The 27,589-nt window shown below is 35.8% G+C and overlaps 1 protein-coding gene across 6 annotated transcripts in view; it reads left to right on the forward strand.

Moving 5' to 3' along the window:
- Positions 1–27,589, forward strand: part of SMARCA2 (SWI/SNF related, matrix associated, actin dependent regulator of chromatin, subfamily a, member 2) — a 216,091-nt gene that overhangs the window by 177,750 nt on the left and 10,752 nt on the right. For 5 of the 6 annotated variants that reach the window (XM_027839554.1, XM_027839553.1, XM_027839555.1 and 2 more), the window contains 4 exons: positions 4,336–4,553; positions 23,037–23,142; positions 23,581–23,682; positions 26,978–27,110. In XM_027839554.1, the coding sequence (XP_027695355.1) occupies positions 4,336–4,553; positions 23,037–23,142; positions 23,581–23,682; positions 26,978–27,110 (559 nt within the window). Of the gene's footprint in view, positions 1–2,526; positions 2,635–4,335; positions 4,554–23,036; positions 23,143–23,580; positions 23,683–26,977; positions 27,111–27,589 lie in introns of those variants that run through there. The other variant, XM_027839557.1, reaches the window with a different exon arrangement.

Genomic DNA, 27,589 nt, shown 5'->3' on the forward strand with positions numbered 1-27,589 from the left:
GAATGGAGGATCAATTGGACTGAGGAGAGAATTAGCAGACAGACCCACCAGCTGGTTGTCTCAATGGTCCAGGCATGAGGTGACGATGGTCAGCACTAGAGTGCTGGCAGTGTCAGAGGAGAGAAGGAGCCATATTAGAGAGGTGTTGCAAGGTGAAATCAACTGGTCTTGGCTGCAATTTAGATATGTTGAGAGGGGGAGCGATAGTGAGGAATCCAAGATGACCCCTGAGGGACTGGGACAATGGTGCTGTCCCCTACAGTAACAGGGAAGGGTGGGGTGGTAGGAGAGGATTTAGGAGGAAAGAGAACAAGTTACGGACATACTGAGTGTGAGATGTCTACTGGACATCCAGTTGGAGATGTCTCAAAGACAGTTGGAGATGTGAGAGTGGAAGTTAGCAGAGAGACTCGGGCAGGACAGGTAGATTTGAGAATCATCAGCAGAGACACTCATTTGGGGCTCCTACACGGCCAAACTCATAGATCCAGGAGGAACAGGCATAATATGTCCTCTGTAGTGATGTGTTGTGGGCATAATGTTCATATAAAGGCTTTCCATGTTAAAATGAAAAAGATACACTGTGTTATCATATAAAAAAGGAGGCTTGATTCAACTCACAGACCCTGGTGCCATCAGGTGCTTTCTACTGTGGTTGAGCTTTATTAAAATATATCATCTGAACAGATCATTTTTTATGATACTTTTCTTCCCTTTTGTCAGTGGAATTTGCTGCTGGCCCCTGCTAGCTAAGGCTGGCTCTGAGCCAGTTTGAGGTCCTATTAACATGTTCTTGCACAACCTATGCCATGAAAATGCCTTCTTTCCATAAAAAATGTTGCCATCCAGTGGTGGAAAGAGAAATACCCACTTTTCGTACAGGAAAATGCAAGCTGAAGTATACAGTTAACTATTTGAACTTGGCTGAAGTTAGTATCACCATCTGGGCTTTCAGTGTGAAGCCCCAAGCAGAATGAGTACGGTGTGCCTTTAAGAAAACAGATGCCTCACCAAACTTAGCTATAGTTGTAGATCTCTGTTTCAGTAGGGAAGGAAAGTGTTAATTTCTTATTTGTACACTTTTTTTTCCCCCTGACTTCCTTCCTATTCACTTCATTAAGTCTAGAGGCAGTTCAGCATGGGAGACGTCTGTATGTTGAATTAGGGCTCTCGCACTGTTGCGCCAGACGTCACCAGTCGGAAACTGGGGGTTTGCTTCTGTGATTTATTTCATTATTGTGCTGGTTAAAGGTTTGGAAGGGAATTCTTTTTGTGTGGTACTTTAGCTTTGTATAGCAAATTTTTTTTGGTTTTGGTTTTTTGGTTTTTTTTTTTGTTGGTTTTTCTTTTTTTTTTGTTTTGATTTTTTTTTTTTTACCCCTTAGCACAGAGTTCAGTCAGTTGAACCTGTTTAATAAATCAACTTAATAAACAACGACAGTTTATAACCTCCAACTGATCATTTGGCTTACATGCAGAAGTGATCTTACTGAACTTTATAAGTGAAAAAAGCATTAGGGTATATTTAGGAAATTTATTTACACTAGGAAAAGACCATTAGAAATCAGTGAACATTAAGCCCTGCAGTATGAATGTTTGGGGGCTTTGGGGAGGAGGGAAGATGTCTTATGGTTTTCTGCATTCCTGCATACAACCTTAATATAAGTGGAGGAGTGGTCAGTACTTTGAGTATAATTCCATGCAATTCTAAATCCTAAATTTAAAATTAATGCGCACGGCTTAGTATGTACCTTAAAGACTTTCACTAATCTGTTGCCAGTTTAATTTATTTTCACTTATCAATTACTCATAGATTTAGAGACTCAAAATAGCAAACACCTTAAGCTTAGGCTGTGCTCCTTTGTCTAAAAAACTGAGGAGTGAAAAGAGAAAACCCTTTTTAGGACCCTCCTCCCTCTACCCCTACATCTCACTTAAGGGGAGGGGGGGAAAAGATGATTTTGTACAGGATGAAAATGAAAGTGAAGTGTAACAATTAAGAATTTTTTAAAGAAAAAAAATGGTGCTAAATAATTGGGTTTTAATAAATACACATTGTTCTTCTTAAGTACATTAAAATGAAAATATTTTCCTTTTGTCCTTTTTTTCTATTTTAAAAATCATTTTAAATGCTTAAAGTCCTATGCATCCTATTCAGAAAACAAAACAGTTATGTACAATAAGTAAAATAGGTTTTAAAACACAAAAATTACATACCTTGTTTTTATTTTTTTAAATAAAATTAGATATTAAATTGTTTCATGTTGATATAATTAGTAAAATGCTAGCAGTAATCAGAAACCACCTGAGCTAATAGCCATCTAATTCTGCTGCCTGGAATAATAAGGGGAAAATATGATAAGTAGTTGTCAATATTAAAGCAGGCTGGAGGAAGGAGGCTTCGGGCCTTGTAGTAGGGAGAATGAAACAGCAGATTTGAGTATCCACAATCCTTTCAGTATTAAATTTTCAGTAAAATAAAATTACTTGTATATGAAAACATAGCCTTTCCCCAGCTCTCTTTTTTTTCCTGATCAGCTGATGAAGAGACTAGCAGCTCGCTGCTTTGCTGGCTTGTTAATTTTATCCCCACTAACTGTGATTTCCGATAGCCGGCCTGCTGATAGTGGTAAGGTAAATATCTTTTTTCATTGCCGTCTTGAAGATTCAGTAGAACTACATCCCAGGCATGTGTAGGTGTGTGACACATCAAAAGCCGGTGTTCTCCGTCCGGATTTCTGTGTACAACTGGGTGCTTATGGAGAGCAAATAACATTAACTGTTGACAGCCTTGCATGCTGTATTTATTATTAGCATTTTCAGCTTCTAAGATTTGCGGACCAGTTTCTTTTTCTTCATCTTCGCTAGCTGCAATGTGTATTACTGTATAGTGGATGTCCTGTTTTAGCCAAATGAATATTAATGAAATTATGTGCAGATTTTTTTTTCTTCCTTTTTCCTCATAACTCATCAGATCTCGAGGCTCCTTCATAGTGGTTATCTGAGCACTGTGGAAGCGTGATGGAAATTGTCTTTTGATTATTAAGGCCTAGTCTCAGACTGTCCCTCAGGATTCTGTGTTCATGTTTGTTCTATGGATTTGCACATCGGAGGATGCATAGGAAACAGATTTTGAAATCCCTCTGGCATTTTTAACATGCCAGGTTGCTTTGTGTTTTGCACCAGGTTTTCTTCACAAAACCCTTTTTGTTTTTAATAGACATTGTACATAAGTGAAAGAAATGATGTCTGAGCTGTAATCACTCTTTATATTGATTGTTATACTCACATGATCATAAATATTAGCCATGTTTGGTGCTGTGGAGAAATGAAGGTAATTGCCTTATGATTAGAGCTCTTTCAGTTTCGAGAAAGGATTGATTAGCATTTGCATACTCAAGGCAATATTGAAAGTCAGGAGGAACAAATAACAACATCAGTTATGTTTCGAGAAAGCATTAATCTTAAAATCTGATTTAAAGATTTATTTAATTTTTTTCCTTGTGTGGTCAAATTTTCTGCTTTTTGCATGTTTTATTTTCCTATTTTTTTCTTTCTTATTTTTTAAGTTTTGTAATTTACCCAGAAAAAAAGTTTAACTTCTGTATTTGTCACATGGATCTTTTAGCCATTTGTGAACAGGTTTCTTTTATACCTGGTTGTTTTTTATAGCTATTTTATTATCTCTCTGCATTAGAGCTGCTGGCTGTGTTTAAGGCAAACGTTTGCAGGTAATTTGGAGAAAGTGTTTTTTGTTTGTGGCAGTGTGTGTGCTTTAAGTGCATTTGTAAGGAAATGTGGCTTTGTAATTCCTTCTGGTTTTATTTATGGCACAGAAATTACAAAATTTAGACAGAATTTTGATTCGTTTTATTTTATGAATCAAGAATAAATTAATAGAAAACCAAAAAGAAAAAAGGTTGACTTTTGTGTTTGACTGCTTGAAGATATAGTCACAGGAATTTTTCCACCTGCTTGTAATAATGGGACACCAAGTTCTCCTCCTTACTTTTATTTGGATTAATTTCATTTGGATTCAGTTGTAGTTAAGCAGATAATGTTTAGAGTTGTGTCTTTTTTTTTCTTTATAAAACTTACTCATATTTCCTATTAGAGCTGTATAGGCCTTTAGGTTGTTTTGATGAAGCCAAAGTAGGTTTGAGATGTGTCTATCCAATATGGTGGTAATGTTTTACTTACGTGCAATGATTACTGTTAACTTTTAGTTTTCTTGAGTATTTAAATTTTATTCATTCTGACCATTCAAATTTCTTTTTTTTTTAAATCATGCTGATTTCTCCCCCCCCTCCCCCTTTGTACATCTATGGGTAATAGGCAATTGAAGACGGTAATTTGGAAGAAATGGAAGAGGAAGTTCGGCTCAAGAAACGAAAAAGACGAAGAAATGTGGAGAAGGAGCCTGGGAAGGAGGATGTGGAAAAAGCTAAAAAGAGAAGAGGCCGCCCTCCAGCTGAGAAACTGTCGCCAAATCCCCCCAAACTGACGAAGCAGATGAATGCCATTATTGACACTGTAATAAACTACAAGGATAGGTGAGATTTTGCTACTTTACTCTCATTGACTTTTTTTATTCTAATTATCCACTATTATCTAAATAATATTAAATTGAATGCTTGAGTTCTGAAATTTCATTTGTTGTGTGTGTGTCATGCCATATTGTAGTTTCCAAAATTTCTAATGTATGAAATATCATCATAATTTTTAAGATTTTGGAGGGATATTTAGGCAGAAAATGTTTTGATCTATTCAATAACATTCTAGAATGGAATGGTGATTGGATTTGGAGTAAGAGGATTTGAGTTTGAATTGGTGTTATTATCAATGGGATCTTGAAAATGTCACTTTACCACTTTAAGCCTCAGTTTTGGCATTTCTGAAATGTAGGGGCAGAATCAATCACTCAGTCAATATTTACTAATCACTTTCTATGTGTCAGGTACTGTGCTAAGCTCTGGGGATACAAAAAGAAACAAAAGACAGTTCCTGCCCTCAAGGACTAGATAAAATAGTCCCATCCCTTAATGTAGGGTCCTTAGTTTTTCTCACATAAGAATACTCTCCTAAATTAAACAGATGCTTTAGAGAAAAGATATTTTTTACCATCCAAGTTTCCTGACTTAATAATAGTAGCCTCTTTCAGGACCATTCCCTCCCTATCCCTTAACATACCAATGTTTCAGGAGTGCAGGGTTGGAACTGGTGTTTTCTTAGTATAGATGTTACTCTAGAGTGTTTACTTCAACAGATAGGATTTTTTTAGCCTAGAAAATCCAGCTATGGCTTTGAGAAATGCATGACAACAGGCACTCATTAGTCAACAAACATTTATTAAATGCCATAAGCCAGGTACTATCTTAAGCCTTATGATTACAAAGAAATGCAACAGCATAGTTTATGAGTTTAAAATTGAAGCCATCTTCTTGGAGAAATGTGTCAACCTGAAGGTATTAGGTGTACCATAAAGAAAGAATATCCTGGATGGCTGAACTTGTAAATATTTTCTACCTGTTCCTGCTGTTTTACTTTCATTTTAGAGTACTCTGTCAAGGCCTATTCTGCTCTTCCCTCATCTCATTTACCTTCTATGAAGTTATCTCTATGAGATATTCTAAATTTTTTAGTGCAGTTTTGAGTTTTCTTAGCTTGAAATTGCACCAAATCTTTTGGGACACCCTATATTTCCTTCCTATGTGTGTCATATTAATTTTGCGTTAGAAATCCTCTGGGAAGTGCTTTACTCCCTTTATATTTTGCATTTCATTTTAAAAACCTTATAATTGCAAGATTTAATCATGATTGTCAAAAATTCTTTACAGACTATTTTTTTTTAAACAGTAGACAATGAGTTCCTAAACCAACAAAACATCTTTTGAGGTCTGTCTGGTTTCTGGAGAGCTAAAGTAGTAGAACTATGTTGGGGTTGGTTGGTTGTATTTGTCTTTTGTTAATCACGTAACTGATGTTTGACTGAAACATGACATAGTCTTTCACTTTAAAGAATTATCAGAATTAAAAATTTATTAAAATGTGATGTCATCACCATTTTACAAAGTTGTTCTAACTAGTGTGGTTAGAAAAATTTTGTATTTTCCACTTTGATTGCATTGTACGGACATGAAAAGTTTAGTGACTGATTACTCAAGGCAAAGAATTAAGCAGACATTTTTGTTTCTTGTTGTAGCTATGTTGACTGCTAAAATAAGGGTGGTAGAGAGGAAAAAAAAACCTATAATGACACCCTGTTCCATCTAGCTGAGATACCTTCTGATCCTAACAGTCTGGTTCAGTGATTCAGATTGCATTTTCAAAAGGATTGATGACCATAATTTAAAAGAAAACATAAACTTTCAAAATTGGTTGTAAGTGTTCATTACTACATTTATGACTATTATTTATCATGTATTACTTATTCAATTATCAGTTTTGCTTTTGTAAAATGCCCTCCCCTTAAAGACAATGATGTGCTTGGAGACTCAGCTGTGCACATATTTATCGAGGTAGTTGTGTGTAGTCCTGGAAAGAGCATTGGATTATTTGGAGTCAAAGAATCAAAGTTCAGTTCCTTCAGTACCTGTGTAACCTTGAGTAGTTCACCTAACCTCCATTGGCTTCACTTTTCTCATCTATCAATAGAGAGATTTTTGACTAGATGATTTTGAAAAACTCTTTGAAGTCTGCTTGTACCTACTTGAGTTTGTATTGTGAAGATAAGGAAGGGAGAGGTGTATATTGTGCAGGAGAACATGATTTACTAGCGAAGTATGTACACTTCTTTGGAAATACATATCCCATTTGGAGTTCTGTCTACCATCCCCATTCTTATGCCTGCCTATTCCTTCAGAATGGCCAGGACCAAGAATCTAGTTGGATTATATTGGTAATTTGACCAGTCTTAGGCATTAAACAACACCAGCGTTGATGACAATCATGATGATGACAAGGATGACAATAACTGTTTCCCAGAATGTCACCCTTTCTGCTTTTCCACGAGTGGGGAATAGTTATTTCTTTGATCATATTTGTTTAGGTGACTCACTAGTTCATGTTAATTTCATGCAGAGTCTAGAACATATTTCATACTGAAAGACTGAGAATGGTTCTTTTCTTTTTTCACTTAATACTATTTTATTTTTTCCCATTACATGTAAAGGTAGTTTTCAATATTCATTTTGTAAGATTTTGAATTCCAAATTTTTCTCCCTTTCTTTCATCTCTGCCCCCTCCCCAAGATAGCAAGCAATCTGACATAGGTTATACATGTGCAATCATGTTAAACATTTCCTCATTAGTCATGTTGTGAAAGAAGAATCAGAACAAAAGGGGAAAACCACAAGAAAGAAAAAAAACAAAAACAAAAGTAAAAATAGTATGCTTCAATCTGCCTTCAGATTCCATAGTTTTTTCTCTGGGTGTGGATAGCATTTTCCATCATGAGTCGTTTTCAAATTGTCTTGGATCTTTGTATTACTGAGAAGAGCTAAGTCTGTCATAGTTGATCATCGCACAATGTTGCTGTGACTGTGTACAATATTCTCCTGGTTTTGTTCACTTCACTCAGAATCAGTCCATACAAGTCTTTCCAGGTTTTTCTGAAGTCCCCCTGCTCATCATTTCTTATAGCACAATAGTATTCCATTACATTCATATACCACAAATTGTTCAGCCATTCCCCAACTGATGGGCATTCCCTCAATTTCCGATTCTTTGACACCACAAAAAGGGCTGCTATAAATATTTTTGTACATGTGGGTCCTTTTCCATTTTTTATGATTTCTTTGGGATACAGATATCATAGTGGCATTGCTGGATCAAAGTGTATGCACAGTTTTGTAGCCTTTTGGGTACAGTTTCAAATTGCTCTCCAGAATAGTTGGATCATTTAACAACTTCACCAACAATTCATTAGAGTTCCAATTTTCCCACATATCCAATACTTATCATTTTCTTTTTCTGTCATATTAGCTAATCTGATAGATATCAGGTAGTACCTCAGAGTTGTTTAATTTGCATTTCTCTAATCAATAGTGATTTAGAGCATTTTTTTATATGACTATACATAGCTTTAATTTCTTCCTCTGAAAACTGCCTGTTCATATTCCTTTGATCATTTTTCATTTGGGAAATGACTTGTATTCTTATAAATTTGACTCTGTTCTCTATATATTTGAGAAATGGGGCCTTTATCAGAAACACTGGGTATAACAATTGTTTCCCAGCTTTCTGCTTTCCTTCTAACCAAGAATGGTTCTTAAAGAAAAAGCAGAGTCAAAGTTGTGACCATTAAACTTATGAAATTTTATCTAGCTATATACTTTCCCTATCTTCTGAAAGAGTCCAAAAAGGAACTCTCTAAGACCCCACTCTTAAGTAGAAGTAATTTCATACTGTAATGGTGCCCTGGATCCACATGAATCTCTTAATGTGGTCCTCTCCTCCTTCGCTCCCATAGTTTAGGAACCTAGCTAGCCAAGTACATGAGTATTGAAGTCAGCTACTTTGAGAAATGGGCCAATACAAAGGTATTAGGTATACTGTAAAGAGAAGGAAAAAAATCCCAGCTTGCTAAGCGTGTGAATAGTCTACCTGTTCCTCCTTTTCTATTCTACTTTTATTTTAGAGTTTTCTGCCAAGATCTATTCTACTCTTCCACATTTTCATGAACCTTTGGTGGAATGTATGTCTTTATTTCCCCCTGTATGTGTCATGTTTAGTTTGCCTTAGGAATCCTCTGGGAAGGGACTTACTCTATTTATATTTTGCATTTCACTTTACCAAGTTGGTACCCAAGTAGGAGGTACTCAAATTAGGAGGGCTTTAATTAGATAGAATGTCAGCAGATCCTATTTTTTGGGGTTGATCTTAGACAAAATATTCTGAGAAATGCAGTTGTCATGGAGTTGAAGGTTTTGTACCATTAGAGACTGTCACTAACATAGTAACTCTCCCTACCTGTGTGACTGATACTGCTTGTAATCACTCCCACTTCTTTAAATGTTATGATTCTTGATAATCATTTAGCTTTACTATGTATTAAATGAGACCATTAGGAGTTTCTCCATATCTTTAACTCATATGTGAAGAATTTAATGCTATTCATGTTGCAAGGCTATTTTTTTATCATCCTGCACTGATATCTAAGTTATTATAATTTGATGCACCTGATTCTTGTTAGAGAATTTTTTTTTGTTTGGCTTAGTTTTTCTCAAAAAGAAATCCATGTTCCTAAAAATTTTAGAAAAGTGCCAGATGTTGTTTAATGAAGTCACTTGAAGTGAAAATAATTGGCACTCTGCTCCTGCCAGTGCTGGTTCTATATCCTGAAGGTCCTGAGCTTGGCCTTTTTCAAAGACAGATATATCGTTATCTGTAGGAATAGAACACCTAGTACACCTTACCCTTGTGAGGGTACTTGTACTTTTTTTTTTTTTGAGAAACTCAATTTTGTTTTACTTTCAGTTCCAAATTCTCTCCCTCCCTCACCTACTGAGAAGGCAAGAAAAACAAAACTCACTACAACTGTGTGTAGTTATATAAAACAAATTTCCATATTAGCTATGTTCCCAAAAAAGAGAGGGGGAAAACAAGAAAATGAAAGAGAAGAAAACATGCTTCAATCTGCAGTCTGAGCCCTAGAGTCCATCAGCTTTGTATCTGGAGGCAAATGGTGTATTTCATCACAAATCTATTTGAAGCTGTGGTGGGTCATTATATTGATCAAAGTTACTAAGTCTTTCAAAGTTAATTATCTTTCCAATAGCTCTGTTACTATATGAATTGTTCTGCTGGTTCTGCTCATTGTACTTTGCATCAGTTCATACAAGTCTTTCCAGGTTTGTCTGAAACCATCCCCTTCATCATTTTTTATAGCACAATAGTGTTTCATCATATTCATATACCTAACTTGTTCAGTCACTCCCCAACTGATGAAAAGTTTCCAGTTATTTGCCACTAAAAAAAGAGCTGTTTAAATATATATATATATCTTTTTTTACATATAGGACCTTTTCCTCTTTCTTTGATCTTTTTGGGGTATAAACCTAGTTGCAGTATTGCTCAGTTAAAGAGTAACCTTGCACACTTTTCATCTCTTGGAAGAAATTGTGCTCGAGGCACAGGTTTCATTTTTTTTTCCAAAAATTTTAAATATGAGTTTTGGTTTTATTGGAAAGCTTTTAAAATCTTTCTATGTTTAGTTTAATTCTAAATATTTACCTAAATCTTTATTTCCTGGTTTTGGATCCTAGAACACTGAATCCACTGTTGTTTACATAGGGATATAGAAAACATAAATTTTTTCTAGAAAAGAAGGAGAGATTAGAAGAGTGGAGTGGCAATCATAAGGAAAAAGAACTGGAAACATCCCATAGAAAAATTGCTTATAAGTATTTTAATGGAGAGAAGGAATCATGTAGTCTTTATATTGAGCTGAAATTCCCCTTTAACTCTGACCTATTTGTCCTAATTCTGCTTTCTGTTGTAAAATATGTCTACTCTTTCTCTTCCATGACAGATCTGCAGATATGAATTTTGTCTTTTTTTTTAAATGACAACTATGCACCCCTACCCCCCAAAACCTTTATTTCTTCTGATTAATTAGCCCCAGCTTCTTTAGCACTCCTCAAGCGACAAATTTTTGGATCTTTCACATTCCTGCTCTAGCTCCACCCTGAATGTTGCCTAGTTTGTCAGTATCCCTCTAAAACATGACCCCCAGAATAAAGCACCATTTGTTTTTCCTTTTTGGTGAGGCAATTGGGGTTAAGTGACTTGCGCCTAGGGTCACACAGCTAGTATCAAGTGTCTTTGGCCAGATTTGAACTCAGGTCCTCCTGACTCCAAGGCTGGAGCTCTATCTACTGAAAGCATCATATTTTGACCATCATAGACCATTAACTCCCTTGATCTAGAAAATTAAACAACGTTGTTATATCAAATTATTTTAACATTTTTTAGTAGCAATGACATAGTATTTTGTTATTATTCAGTTGTTTTTCAGTCATGTCTGATTCCTCATGACCTCACTTGGGATTTTCTTGGCAAAGATACTGGAGTGGTTTGCCATTTCCTTCTCATTTTACAGATGAGGAACTGAGGCAAACGGGGTTAAGTGACTTGCCCAGAATCACACAGCTAGTAAGTGTCTAAGGCCAGACTCGAAGTCAGGGAGAAGAGCCATCGTGACTCCAAAGCCAGCACTCTATCCACTATACTACCTAGCTGCCCTTATGTGAACTAAAACTCTCAGGTCTTTTGCACATGTGCTTCTGTCAAATCTGCTGTTACATATGGTATATATTCAGTTGATTTAAAAAAACAAAAACAAAAACGTAGCCCATCTTCCTCACTCCCCATTGCTTCAGTATTGGATGAACACATGACCCCCTTCTCCTTACTCCTATGTCAGTGGTGTCAAACTCAAGTAGAAATGAGGGACTGCTAATATGTAGCTAAGGATCCCTGCAGGACCCCCTATTGATTTAATTTTAAACTGTAACATTATCTGTGTTTTATTGTGTTTTTATTTATTTTGTTAAATATTTCCCAATTACATTTTAATCTGATTCCCATGTACTTGGGAGTGTTGCCCCTTCCTTTGTGTTTGATACCTCAGCCATAGACTAATTCCTCTACTTATTTCTGGATCACATCTCCTTCTATCTTTTCCCTTCAAGAACTTCTTCCCTTTCTCTCATCTATTTCCTCTCCTTATTCGTTGGCTATTTCCCTGTCACTTATAACACAGATTTCTCCCTTCCTTCCTTCCTTCTTTGAAATACCTTCACTTACCAGGTCTTTCTCATGCTTCCATACTAAATCTTTTCTCCCTTTCCTAGTAAACTTAAATAAGGTCTCACATCTCCATTTCCTCACCTCCCACTCTTCTCAGTACATTGTAGTCTGTTTTCGGGCTCTAACACTTAAGTGAAACTTCTGCTGTCTCAAAGCTTACCAGCGATCTCTTCATTTCTAGATTCAACAACCTTTTCCTCACATTTGGCTTAAACTTACTATAGCTTTTGGCATTACTGGGAACGCTTTCCTCCTGGACACTCTTTCTTCCCTTGACTTCTTCTACCTGTCCACTCATTTCTTGAAGAAATGCCCTTTGTTGGGCATCATTCTGCTTCCATGTACTAAATATGGGCACCTACCCAGGGTCTGTCAGAGACCTGTAACTGTTTCAATTGGTTTCCTTTGCAATTCTATGCATTTTATTTTATACATTTAAATATATTATTCTTAGAAGGGGTCTGTAGTCTTCACCACATTGCCAAAGAAAAGGTTTAAAATTACTGTTCTAGACTTACTCCCTGAAAGTCTATATCCAAATCACAGATATGATTTTTTAAAATTACCAGCTCATTGCATATTATGCATATATATTTTTTTCCTCATTAAAATCATATGTAATCATTTATGGAGTATCTCACCTATATTGAGCTATGTTCCCCATTAGAGCCTCTGACTTTGGCACCAAACTTAATTAAAAAAAATTTTGAAATCCATTTTATAGAGTATGTTTGCTTAGTCCCACTATCATTGGGTCCAAGATGACATAGTCACTTTATCACCTTGTCCCCATCATTTCCATATCACTATTGCTTGTCCATCAGAATTAAGGTCTGCCTAGGAACTAGGAACTAGGAACTCTTTTAAATGAAGCATATCCTCTTGCACATTCCACTATTGCGTTACAATGGAAAATTACTATCGTGTTCAGTTTGCAAAGTTATGACAGGGAACACAAAACTTCAGGAAACCAAATCCCGGAGATACGCAATGTTTGTGAAGTGTTTTGTAAATTTTACATCTCTACATAAATGCCATATATTATTGTTATTAATTTGTGAAGTTTTAATATGGTATCAAGTCAAAGCAAACTGTTCTGAACTTGTGTTTGTAGCCTACGTCTCTCAAGTATCCCTTTAAATGTATAAATTTAATTTACTAATTGTACAGTAAGCACTAGATTTTCTGAACACAAGAGGCTATTTACAGAGTGAATTTAGGACTAAGACTGAGGGGAACAATCTGTTTTCACTTAAAATTTCAGAGCAGATTTAAACCACTGTCTTGAAACATATTCCTAGAGCTCTCCAATACTGGCTCATATGACTACCCTTTCTTATGTGCTTTAATGTTAGGACACCATGTGATAAAGAATATGAAATGTAGCAGCCACAAACACATTATACTTTCAAAACAACTTTATTTTCTTTTTTCTCCGTTTTCTGATTTTGTCTCTGTTTTAGTGGTAAAAACTCCTAAGTTCCTTATATTTTATAACGAACATCTGAATTCTTCCAGTGGCTTTATATTATCTGTCCTTAAGGCTATGATGATGTTGTTGGCATTTAATGTCCCCTCAGGACCAACCAACAATTTCTAGATCTATTATTTTTTTTTTTTTGGCAGTTGGGGTTAAGTGACTTGCCCAGGGTCACACAGGTAGTAAGTGTCAAGTGTTTGGTCTGAGGCCGGATTTGAACTCAGGTCCTCCTGACTTCAGGGCTGGTGCTCTATCTACTGCACCACCTAGCTTCCTCTAGATCTGTTATTTAGATAGGTTTTTTTGCCAGGTAGCTGGTATCATCCTTAAAAGAATATAAAATTCTCCAAACATCTGTATCTAGGCCAGTCAGTACAGAGTGACCGTATGAAAGAGGTGTGGTTTCTCCTTTGTTCTCAGAGAAGACCATGACATCAGGAAGATGATGCCATGACTTGCAAATGAATTGGATTTAAGTGACAAAGGGCTGTGCAAAATCACCAGCCTCATTTATGGCCAAAGAATATACATATACTTTTTAGAAAAATATGGCTGAATATTTGTTCCTACTCTCACATATATCCTGCTTCTGTATCCAGTGTTAGATTTAAAAAAAAAATTTTTTTGCTCAAGACAGAAATCAGACATTAGGGATAGAGGTGAAGCAGTATAATGTATAGAGTGCTAGACATAGTATCAGTAGAAACTTCAGTTTAAAATCTATCTTTGACACTTTGCTGGTTTGCCCTCATGGACAAGTCAGGTGACCTTTCTGCATCTGTCTAATCATCTTTAAAATGTTTGACAAAAATACCTGTAGTGCTGCGAGGATCAGCTTTTATATATATATTTGATATATAAAGCATTTTGAAAACCTTAGAACACTATGTAAATATTAGCTATTATTAATGAAAAGAAAGTTTCATCTGTTGTATAACATAAAGATATTGCTTAGACTAGTATCCAAAAAGATTATATAAATTTCAGCTATGTAAATTTCAGATCTTTGGTTTTTTTTCCCCTTTTCTATTTACAAAATGCACATTTCAATTAATTGTGATTCAGATCAAAAGCATTCAATTATTTAATTACTCCAATGGATGTTTAATCTTACCAATATAGACATTCCCTCCAGTGCTATATCTTGTAACCAGACCACACCTGTGCATACTGTGTGACTGTTGTCTGTGTCTTCGGAGAAACCCTCCACAGGTTAACATTAATTTTCATGATATCAGTAAAATATGCTGGTTGTCCATTGGTTATAGCTTGTTCTTGCTATATGATCAATCTGTTTTGTTTTGGTTTTTTCTGATTCTACATTTCTCTAATATCATCTTTTACGTGGTTTTCTCTGTATAATCCCTTGTGTGTAAAGTATTGTAAAGTATTGCAGCCTGATTACAACCACCATGTGCCCTTTGGTTGATCCTTAACTTCAGTTCTTCAGAGACTATAGCATTCTGTGACTTGCAATCATCCAACATCATGGGAAGAATATTGGTATTTAAAAGATGGTCCTTTTCATCATTAAAAGACACGTATGGTTTACAAAAGGCAATCTAGATTGTTCACTCTTCTCTTCTTCCCATTCAATTCTGGGGCTAGCTCACTATCTCTTTATAAGTTGTCCAAGATATATAAATATATGTGTGCATATGTATGTATATGTAAATATGTGTATATGCAAATATGATATATGTGGATACATATGTATGTATCTATACACATACCTATATAGTATGCATATATATATACACAGACACTCTATATATGTATGCATGCATATATACATATACATAAATCTGTTTTGAGAGATTATGAATTTCATTTAGCTTGAGGCTATGTTACAAGCTTGAGGCAGTCAGCACAATGACAACCATAAACAGGAGCATCTGGAGAACCTCACCAACTATAGGGAATTAAGGGGATTTAAAAAAAATTTTAATTTTTCAATTAACATTTATTTTCCCTCCCTCAACCCCCCATTGAAAAAAAAAAGAAAACCCTTGTAAAAATTATAGTTAGTTAAACAAAAGAAATTCCCATAATGGCCATGTCCAAAAATAAATACCTCATGAAATATTTTAAATCCACCACTTCTCTGTCAGAAGGTGGGTAGCATAACTCTTTAGTGGTCCTCCAAATAGAGTTGCTCATTGACTTGATCAGAGTTATTAAGTCTTTCGAAGTTATCTGTCTTTGCATTGTTGTTGTACAAATTGTTCTCATGGTTCTACTCGCCTCACTCTGCATCAGTTCATGAGTCTTCCCAGATTTCTCTGAAACCATTCTTTTAATCATTTCTTATGGCACAATTACATTCCATTTCATTCACATGCCATAATTTATTCATTTGTCTGAGACCCATCTTTAATATGGAATCTGTACTGGATGTCTTCCGTGACAATGCCAGGCACCTTTGGTAAACTTGTGTCTCTTTGTTTTATGCCTTTGTCTGATGTTAATAGAGAGTTATCACAACAAATTACCTCTGTTGTAAAGTCTCATATAATTTTGCATATACATGGAAAATACCTCGTTGGTGGAGAGCCTTTAAGCCAGCCTCTTATTCCACAGAATTGATTTCTTTTAACAGTGAAGAACAATAATCATCACAGTAGAATCTTGTGTTATCTGTACTCTTCAATTAATTATATGTGATTATAAAGATGTGGTCTACTATAGAATGTAATTTGCAAATTTCTGCTTACTATCTTCTTATACCTTCAGCAAGCATGCACTTAATGAATGTGTAGATTACTCTCATAAACACTTTCTATTTATGGGAAACTAGGCGTGTGGGTCAGTAATTATTGTTGTTCTGTCAACTTTTTTTGGCTAATTAATTAAAAGGTCTAGAGTTTTTTCAACAGAAAAACATGTTGCCATCAGCACAGACTGGTCTAGTCCAGATGCGTGTTCTGTCTTGTTTTCATCAGTGACATTTCTACATCTTTGGGGGAGGAGAATGATGTTAAAGGTTTACTATAGTAGTCCCACTGTCCTATATGAAAGAATTTGTTATAAAAAAAATCGTTATGGAGCTTTAATAATTTTCACCTGCTTGTCCTCATTCCAGTTTTATCTTTAGTTGTTCTTGAGATAACTGCATAGTTGGCCATCTTGCCATCTTTAAACTTGCTTTTTCTTTCCCTTTTCACCCTTTTTTGAGGTGATTCTGTGTAAAATTTTACAAACAAGTTTCTATTCTAAACCAGTGGTACCAGTGGCTGCTGCATGTCTCTTCTTGGCAAAAGCAATTTCTTGGTTTTTTGATCTTCATGTTTTTGAAATTCATTTGAATTAATATTTTTTTTTTAGGAAATGGCTACACCTGAATTGTTACCTTTATACATTTCTTAGTTGTTGTTTTTGCACAAACAGCTTATTTAAGTAGGTAAGTTGTTATTTTAAGTAGGTGAGGAGTTGTTTTAATCATTATGACCTATCATTTTCTAAATTTTATTTCTTCTTGCTTTGGATTATTTTTGATATTTGTTCCAACCTTAGGAATATACTTGGACAGCTGATTTAGGAATGGCATGCATGTCGGTAATGAATCATTGCCTGATCGTTTAAATATAATCAATTTCATTTCATTATGTTACTTGGTATTGCCTGTGACTAGCACTTCTTGGTTCTTTTCCCAAAGAAAATCTTACCAACATAAAAGTTTAAGGCTTCTGTATCATACACGCCTGCGGCCTTTCTTGTTTCTTACTCTTAAACCATATTTTGCAACATATTTTTCATACTCTCTGCTGTCCACCTTTTCATTGAAGTCACAGAGTATCCAAATATGCCTTGGTTGATTTGTAAGGTGTTATTAAAGTCTTCATAGAATTTCTTTACTTCTTCATCCTCTGCAACAGATGATGGGTGCATAAACTGCAACAATGTCCATGGTGATCATATTGCAAATACTTAGAGGCACTATATACCAAGATGATTAAACACCCCATGAAATGTTTCTGGTTACCTTCAGATACATTAGTCAATCAACAAATAGTTAAGTGCCTAGTCTGTGTCAGGGTGCTAAGCAAGGCACTGCAGATACAAATTCAAAGAATGAAACAATCTTACTCACCATGAGATTACATTCTGAGAGAGACAATAAGTATATTTTTAAAATATACACTGCAAAATTATTTGTTATGTGGAATGGCTCTCTGGGAGAGGGAAGGGAGAGGCATAGAGGGGGGATATATAGGTAATATAACAACAAAAATATTAAAAGTTTATTTTTAAAAATATATACAGCATAAATATCAAGCTTATAAATATGTACACAAATATTATATACACACAATAGTTAAATACATGATAGTTTGGGAGGTAGGACACTAGCAATTGGGAGCAACAGGAAAGACTTCATGTAGAAGTGCCTGAGCTGCGTCTTAAAAGAGGGGAAATCTCTGAGGCAAAAGTAAGGAGGAAAATGTGCTCCAGCTATGGGGGATGCACAGTGCAAAGGACCCCAGATGGGAGGCAGAGTGCCTTCCTATAGAACAGAGAGAACACCAGTGTGGCTGAATTGCAAAATATAGGAGGGGGAGTAATGTCCAGTGAGACTGGAAAGATAAAGTTGGACCAGGTTGTACAAAACAAAGTGGTTTATATTTTATCCTAGAGGCAATGGGAAGTCACTGGAGTTGGTTGAATGAGAACATCACTTGGGCAGATCTGAATTTAAGGAAAATTGCTTTGGCAACAAGGTATAGAATTGACACCCATTGAGTGGTGAGAGCCCTGAGGCAAGGAGACCAATTAAGAGGCTGTTGTAATCATCAAGATAAGAAGGGACAAAGGCCTGAACCTAGGTGTCAGCTTAGTAGAGAGAAGAGTTTAGATATCAGGGACAATGAATGTAGAACTGGCAAGATTTGACAATCAATTAGTTATGTAAAATGAGGGAAACTAAGGGGTCCCTGATAATGCTGAGATTACAAACCTGAGACCCTGGATAATGGTGGCACCTTCAGCAAATATAGGGATGTTTAGAAGAGGAAAAAATAATGAGATTAAAAAAAAACACTTTGCCTCTTCAAGAAAAATCTGTGAACTATCCTCCTATATGGCTACAGCTTCCTGTTGTATGGTGGTTTCATTTACAGAAAAAATGTCAAGGTAAATATGTTTCAATTGCTTTAGTAGTTTGTCCACTTGCCATTGGACAAGAAAATTACATTTAGAGAACTAATGGATTAAATTAATGTTTATTGGTGGTCTAAAAACTAGTTCTTAGGCATGTTACTACTCTGTTACTATCACTATAGAAATAGAAAGGGGCCAGTCATGTGAGGTAGGGGGTTATTTTGTCTTTTTTCTTTTTTTTCCCGGATTATCATGGTCAAGGAATTCAAATAGAAGCTTCTGCATACCTAGATAGGCTGGTCCTTGAAAAAAGAACATTTTCTACTGCTGCAGCCATAATTAAGGCTTTTCCTGGACAGTAGAACCTGCCATAGTGTTTCTCTGCTGGCATGGTCTTTTAAGAACTTACCATAGCCTCCCAAACCTGGATGAGGCATCAGAATAGGACTTTATAGAGTCATTTTATTACTTAGTTATTACATTGACTGTTCTCACAGGCAGTCCACAAATGAATTTGAAGCAGTTTGCTTTCTGATCTAATCTACACATAGCTTGAAATGGACTTCATTGCATGTTTCCTTGTACAATTTAGTTTTACAGAATAAAAATGTGGTTGTTTATGGGCCTTTCTCATCAGTATTTAGTTATTTGTTTTCTTCATTAATATAATTGAGTTGACAGTGATAGAGAACGTCTATCCTCATTTTATAAACGTGACAATGGGAGCCCAAAGAGATGAAGGTCATGGAGTGATTTCATAGCTGATCTGTACATGAACCCTTAACTCCCAAATCTGGTGTTCTTTAAACCATGCCCTGCTGCCTTTCTAAATGTATACTTAGAATTTTCGTGACCTTGTGTCAGCATTACAGAATTTTCATCACCTTTTATCATCCTTGTGGTCTTTAGTAGCACACTTCTGTTACAGGGATATGTATTTGTAATAAATTGGTCTAGAATTAATTTTATCAGTAGGGCACTGTTCCCCTTCAGTATTCTTCATTTTTTTTTCTTATCATGGAAAGAAGTGCATATCTAGAAGATAACTTGTACTTAATTCCCAAGTACAGCACTCAGTCCTCAAAAGTAACAAGTCAAATGGCATAGTTGGGGGGGGAACCCTGAGCTAAGCTTAATAGTTTCAAGAGAAACAGAACACCTTTTACAGATTAATGTACAATTAGTTCATTGTCTGGTGCTTTTAAAAATCTTCCTGGTATTGTAAAAAACCTCCAATATTTGCAAAGTTTATATTTGAAGGCCTTTGTGTAGTTTAACTTAAGAGAAAGGCTGAGAACCCTAAACTTCACCAACTTTCTATTTAAAGAAAAGCAAAAGCATTATTTTTCAAAGTTAGAGGTAAAGAAAAAGAGGAAAACCAATTAAATATTTATTGAGAGTGTCTACTATGTTTCATAACATTTTGCTAGGTCTGATGAGAGATATGCTCCCTGCCCTTGTGAAATTTGGCTACTTAGAAAGAAAAGAAAAAAAAAACAACTCACTGAGGGAGCTGATATTCAGTTCTAAACTATATGTTGCTTATTGTAATGGCAGTAGAAGTTCAGAGAAGTGAGGAATTAGAACTTGAGCTGGCCTTGGAAAGATGAAGAAGATTTCAACAGGTGACAAGGATAGAGAATATAAGGGGAGAGAATATTAGTGTAAGCAAAAGCAAGAAAGGATGGTGTGTGCAGAAGACACTGATCTCAGTGAATCGTTTCATTGAGGGGGTAATGGAGGAAAGTAGAAAAAAGGATTGATGGCCAGGTAGAGTAGGTCCAGTTATGAAGGCTTCCTTGGAATTTTCATAGCATTTGGTTTGTACAACTTCTGTGGCACTTACTTACATTCTATCTTGCATTATAGATTCCATCCCAAATGTTCACATGTACTACTTGTACCCGACTTGTGGTAAAGCCTTCTGAGCTTCTGATCAGCCATAGTTGGACACACTGTATATTGACCCCGACCACAGTGATGTCATTTGGGTCTTCTTCAAGTACAAAGGACAACAACCATAGTTATATACTTGTCTTGTTGTCTTGTCCCTGTTCCTTCACAATGCACACCTCTACCCACACCCACTGACTCCCCCTTAAACATACACACACGCACACTTCTCAGTTCTTTGAAGGCAAGACATGTTTCATTTGTCTCCATACTGGATATATAACATTTCCTACAGCATTTAGCATGTAGTAGCTGTCCAAAATATTTGTTGAATTGAGCACTGAATGCTGTGATAGACAACAATAAGTCAATCTATACCCCAGAATTCAAAGTCACACACACACACACACACACACACACCTGGCAAAAACAACACCAAGAAGTTTGCTGTGAAATTCATTGTCCCCCATATGATAATGCAAATTCTAAAAGAAAAAAAAAAGCTTCCAGTGATTCATCATCCTTCATACTACAATGCAAACCCTAAAAAAAACAACACAAAGCTCCCTGTAAAATTCATTTCCCCTCATATTATAATGCAGATTCTCTCTATCAGAAAATAGAATAGAAAATTCAGATGAAGGGTTAAGATCAATAAGCTTTCATCTATCAAACTAACTAAATATATTTATTTGTTAAACTTTACATCTAACCCCCTCCTCTTCAATAATGAATCAGTCAATTCTGATTTATTATTCCTAATTGGTTAATTGGAATGGAACAGGCTTGTCTGTTTTTGTAAACTAGATCCATTCAGGATCAGATGGGTAATAGGATTGCTCGGTCTAAGATTCTGCATACCTGTTCTAATATTAGAAATTTTCAGCATACTCTCAGCCAGAAATATTCCATTGTTCAGTCCAAATTTAGTATGTCAGTTATAGGTCTTGATATAAAAGATGCACTTGTAATTCATCAATAGAAAAATGACACCATCTATTGGCAAAGTAAAAAATAACACCAGGAAGATGTTGAAGTATTTAATCCAAAATTATAGGGCCCCCACCCTTTTGGATTGATGATTATTGGTTGTAAACCAGTCATTTCAAGAAATTAGGGGGGAGGCATCTAAAATCTGTATGTACCTTTCAGTTTTCTTTCAGATTTTCATTGTAGAGAAAATAAACAGTTTTATATTTATATGGCAAGAGCAGAAATTATAATTCTGTGTTTCAGATATTAATAAATTGTGTTTCCATCATGACCTATGAGATGAAATTTATAGAGGAACACACATATGTGCACTTCTCAATTGGGTGAGATAAAGCACTAGCTTCCTGCTAAAATAGTCTAATTAAACACTTTGTGATTCTTGAGTAAAAGTTCATTTCCCTAGGCAACAGTAGTCCTCTCCCTCCTGGGTTCTTGACTCCATTTGAGTATTCATGAGCTACACATATGCATTTTTTAAAAAGGTGACCTAGTGCAGTAGAGAACTTCACTCATTCCTCTGACAGAGACATTTCTATTAATTTATGCAGGCCCCTTTTGCACTTCAGCATTTTTCCTTCTAGTTGCTAGGCAACCATTTAAGTTACTGCGCATGTTTTTTATGATAACTGTCATTATGATTATTTTTTAATTATTCAACTGGGAATATGGATTAAAACAGCATATTGTCACTCATGCCTAACTGTTACCTTCTAACATTCTAGCAGCCCTCCCCCCAACAAGAGCTTTCTGGAATTTTGAGAGAAATGGTTTGTAATATTTTGTGATATCTTTGGCTACACAAAGGAAGTAGGCAGGCGATGGCAACATTCTGAAAAGAAGACTTTAAAATGATTCTATTTTTTCACAAACTGATACTGATCTAAATAGTCCAGGTCATGTAGCTAAACGATGAATAGTTATTTATTTAGCTATGTATGTAAATAAGCTCCAATATTAACTGATATTAATGTTCATTTATTATGATATTTAGGCTAAATTTCTGATGGAAAAATACTTCACAATCTTGACTCTGCTTTACAAATGAATAAATTCCAGGCATTTTTGAGCTCTTAAAATACACTCTCAAATACATGTCTGTATCTTCAATAGATTTTAAGTAGACTTCTCAGAAATAGGAACCATTTTCACTCTCAAAATAATTTCTGTTTTTAAAAAATACATAAACCATCTTTTGTACATATAAATGTATTTAGGTAGATATGTCAAGATTTCCTCTGGATATTAATACAAGATATATATGGTTTGTAACATGAGCATTCCTTGAAAGGGGATAGAATTGAATTATATACATATATACACACACAAATTTTTGACACATGTCCTTTGTGGTTAAGACAATCTATATATAATAAATTATTATAAATAAGGGTTAGAATCTAAAATGAATTTTTGTAGAAAACTAGCCATTTCTCCTTTAGTTCAAAGAACTGTTGTTTCTCTAAATACCTGGTTTTCTGTTGAATAGAAAGCTTTTAAATGCTCCCAAAGGAGAGGAAAAGATTTGCTTGCCCTTAAAAATAAATTTTGCATATAGTGTGATAGAAGTTGTGGTCTTGGATGTTTTCATTTGACTTTGAAGTGACAGCAGAGTATATTGACTAATAGGGCAGTTGGATTTTGTATTGATTTAAGGAGTTCCATATTCCTGTACATTTTGTAGTACAGTCTCTATATATTTTGTTTTATTGACATTTACTGTAAAGAAAATTCCTTACTGAATGTTGCTTGGTTTGTTTTTCAGTTCAGGGCGACAGCTAAGTGAAGTCTTCATTCAACTTCCATCAAGGAAAGAATTACCAGAATACTATGAATTAATTAGGAAGCCAGTGGATTTCAAAAAAATAAAGGTAGGTGTCATGTTTGAAAGCAAGCTTCCATTTTAAGAAATAAATGTAGAAATTGAGAAGAGGTCTACAAATTAAATGAAGGGGTTTTGGTGCAACTGGGGACGTGTGGGTAGCCTGTAAGTTGACATTTATGTCAGCCTATCTAGAACATGGCATTGGATAGGTCTGAGAATCCCTGTAGCTTGCATTTTGGATAGATTTTGTACAGAGACCTCAGCTAATATTATGATGTATTTTCTTTCAAAAATTTTCTCTCCTTTTCTTACTCCAATTCTTTTTCTCCCCCCCCCCACACCTCCTCTTTAGAAGGAAACCTAACTTGTAGGAGGGTTATTCCTATAGAGCCCAAAGAGAGAATCAGGCTACACATATTGTTAACAGAGTCACTCATTTTGTGCTTTCTCTCCTCTCCTCCATTTTATCTAAAAATTCCATTAGGAAAGAATTCGTAATCACAAATACCGGAGCCTTGGTGATTTGGAAAAAGATGTTATGCTACTCTGTCATAATGCTCAAACATTCAACTTGGAGGGATCACAGGTTGGATTCATTTCACTTACATTTTCTAAGCTTCAATGTCTCTTCTTTTGAATAAAGTATTTTGCTCTTTAAACCTAGTTTTTAAAAATCATTTGAATACAGTTATACTCCTATGACTAAACATCTGCCAGAAATGCATATATATATATATATATAATTCATTTGGTCACTTTCACATATTCTGTTTATTTCTGTATTTGTGGTACCCCTTTTTGTCAAGCAGTCCATCATATGTGACACTGATAAGCTGGCCTTGCTGCTAATTAAGGCAGGAGTTCTTGTACAAATATTAAAAGTAAGGTCAGACAGAGAATAGTATTGTTTATCTATTATATATTTTATCTAAGCAAAACTGCCATCAGGAAGCTCTCTTACTAAATGTCCATGGGTAACAGAATAGAATGAATAGAAACATATCACCTTCATCTTGGAAATACTCACCTCTGCAATAGGCAGCATGCTATACTGGCATGATGGTGGCTGTGTAGGGAGGCAGAGAGCAGTGGTTCAGGCAGACATTATAGATGCAGAATGGACAGAGCTTGGCAATTGATTTACCAAGTGGACTGAGGGAAAAAGCATTATCTATAAGGCCTCTGAAGTTTTGAACCTGTATTAATGACTAAGAGCATGTTCTGTCCTCAACAGAAATAGAAGAATCTGGAAGAATGGTGGGTTTGGAAATAGTGAGTTTAAGATGCTGACAAGGTATCCAGGTGGAGATGGCCAGTAGTCATTGAATGTTGGAGGCATGGAGTTTTTGGCAAGAGAATTGAAGAGGGGAGGGAGGGAGGGAAGAAGGAAGCAAGGAAGGGAGGTAGTAAGGAAGGAAGGAAGGAGAGAAGAGATAGCTACATAGAGATTTTAACAGAATCCATGGGAAAATAAAAAGAAGACAACCCAGGACAAGACCTTAGGGTGCATACCAACTTAGAGGGGGAATGATAATCCAATAGGAACTAGGAGATGACCAGATCCCAAGAGAGCTTTGTGTTCTAGAAGTCAAGAGAAAACAAATCATGAGGTTGAAGAGGGAGGGGTACCTCTGAAGAGAGGTAAAGTATGGAAACTGAAAGAAGGCCATTGGATCTGTCAGTCACTGGTAACTTTTGAGAGAGCAGTTTCAGTTGAAGTCAAAATTTAAAAGCATCATAAGCTTTCCTTATAACTAAGGAAAAGGTGGTATTTTTGGGGGGGTTGACACATAGTAGGAGCTTAATAAATGCTTGTTGATTTTCCTCATGAACCATAAAATGCTGCATACATGTGGGTTATTATTATTTCCAATCTATATCCTTGGCCTTAAATATTGATACTGAAAAAAGGAGGGGAAAAGTGCTATTTCAATGCCTCTGCCGGTTAATAAAACAGAGGCCACCCTAAATTCCTTCCTATTTTATATGTCAGTTTAATTTACCTTTCCATCTGTCCTTACCAACTGATTAGAGAACATTTTAAGTCTCAAAATTATTCTTAGGCATACTCTACTTTCTAAGATATAACTGTGTTGCCATTTGTTTTTCTGATCAAAATAATTGGTATAAAAGGCAAACCTCTTCCTTACAGAGACACTCTTCAGATAAGTTTAAAATAAAAGCTAGAATCTAAAGGACTCCACTGAGAATCCTTTTGTGAGGGACATTTTATTACTGATTCTTGTATTACATATAATTCTTCTTAATTCTGATAATATCATCATAGTGACAAGTCTGCCCAGATCTTTATCACCTCAAAGCTGAAGTGTGGCTCAGATCCCTTAATTAGTCACTCTGCCTCCAGTTTCTCTCCCCTACAGGTGACCTTCAATGCTCTTCTAGATCAGGTCTCCGAGATTACAACTTTCATTTTGCTGCTCCACTCTTCAAACATTCAAAGGCTGTCCAGTGCCTGCAGGATAAAGCCCAGACTCCATTGCCTGCTATTAAAGGCACTCCAGAGTATCACCCCAATGTGACATTCCCACCTTCTTATTAACCACTCCAAAACTCTATAATCCCCCAATTTCAGTCATGTCAGTCTGTTCACTGACTCCTAATTGCAGCTTGTTCTTTCTGACCTCCCCATCTTTGTTTACAGCATTCCCTTCTCTTAGAAGGCCTTATCCTATCTTCTACAGCTATCCATAAACTACCTTGGAACCTCCCCTGGTCATTGTAGTCTTAGTTCGTTCTCTCTCTCTCTCTCTCTCTCTCTCCCCCACTCTCACTCTCACAACACTTTTGACTCCTGCTTTTGCTGCTAACTTAGTCTAGTTTCATCTGAGTTTGGGGGAATTTGACACTTGAAGGATGCTGCATTGTTTTGTAACAGAGCAGTAATCCTTATACTATCTAAAGGACTTTCCTCACTACAACCTTGGGTAGACAATGCAAGGATCATTATTCCCATTATGTCAATAAGGAAAATGAGGCTTAGAGAAATTAAGTGACTTGCCCAAGGGCACAATGCTAAATTGGTGTCAGAGCTGGAGTTTGAACCTATATCTTTTGACTCTAGTTCACTGCCTTCCTTCCCCCTCCCCCCACTTCCATGGCCTATTTTGTCTCAACAATGAGATCATGAACTTTTAAGGGACCATATCTTTTCATTCTACCTAGGCAGCTAGATGGCTCAGTGTATAGAGGGTGCTGGCCTGGAGTTAGGAAGATCAGAGTTTGTGCCCAGACTCAGACACTTACTGACTGTGTAGGGTCTTTGTTGTTGAGGATCAAATGAGGTAATATTTGTAAATGCTTAGCACAGTGCCTGGCACATAATAGGTGCTAAATATTGTTTCCTTCATTGTTTTTATTTATCAAGATGTCTACATAGTGCTGTGCACATTAGGTGGTCAATAAATATAGTATTTATTGATTTAATTAGTATTAGAATGGTTATTAGTGCTGATAAACAATAATATATTAGCTTTGATTTTGTTATGTAGATTGCTATTTAAAAAAAATAATACCTCTCATAAGGAGTGAATTATATTTGATAGGACCTATCAATACAAGTTATTTCAATAAATAGTATTTTTATCACCAAGAAAACTTCATTGTAACTTTCCATTATACCTTGTAGATCATTTGAATTGGATATTCCCTATCCATTAGAACATAGAGTTCTGTATCCTACAAAATATGTTTAGGTTAGTTTGGTTTGGGATATTAATAATCGATATTGTCATTTCTTAGAATTCATATAATTGTCATTGTTTCCTTTGGAAAGAAAAGTCTGAATTATTTTTGTTTAAATAACTTGAAACTTTAACAGATATAATTTTAATTAATTTAATAATTGAATTTTAATTCTGTAGATCTATGAAGACTCCATTGTTCTACAATCAGTGTTTAAGAGTGCACGGCAGAAAATTGCCAAAGAAGAAGAGAGTGAGGATGAAAGCAATGACGAGGAAGAAGAGGAAGATGAGGATGAATCTGAATCTGAGGGTAATCTGGAGGGTCCAATTGTACCATTTCTTTGCTTTTTCACCTTTCCTAGAGTTATTTCAGGGTTGTGTGAAGAGCCTTTGAAAACCTGGGCATCATATGTAGTTTCTATCAAGTCTGCCCTTCATTCAGATACACTCCATCCAAGCTTAAGAACATGAGTGTAGGAAATATTGTGCTGGGTCAGACTCATTGTCCAGCCATCAAGATATGTTTTGTGAAAGATCATGGCTGTCTTCCCTAATGTCAATCCCATGGGTTAAAGGTGTGGTCTAATTATAGAGCCCTCATCTAGGGGAAGATTCCATCTGGAGTGGTGATTTTCTCATTGTGAACATTGCCATCCTTGATGCAGATCACAACCTTTCTCAGACTTAGTAGATACTCTTTCACAGTTGCTGTGGCCTTCCAGTGCTTCCCTCTGTGGACCACCTGGTAAAGAACATCTCTTAGTTGACTGGTTGTTATACAGGCCACCA

The sequence above is a fragment of the Vombatus ursinus genome, unplaced genomic scaffold (assembly GCF_900497805.2).
Source record: "Vombatus ursinus unplaced genomic scaffold, bare-nosed wombat genome assembly UNPS02014832.1, whole genome shotgun sequence".
Lineage (NCBI taxonomy): Eukaryota > Metazoa > Chordata > Mammalia > Diprotodontia > Vombatidae > Vombatus > Vombatus ursinus.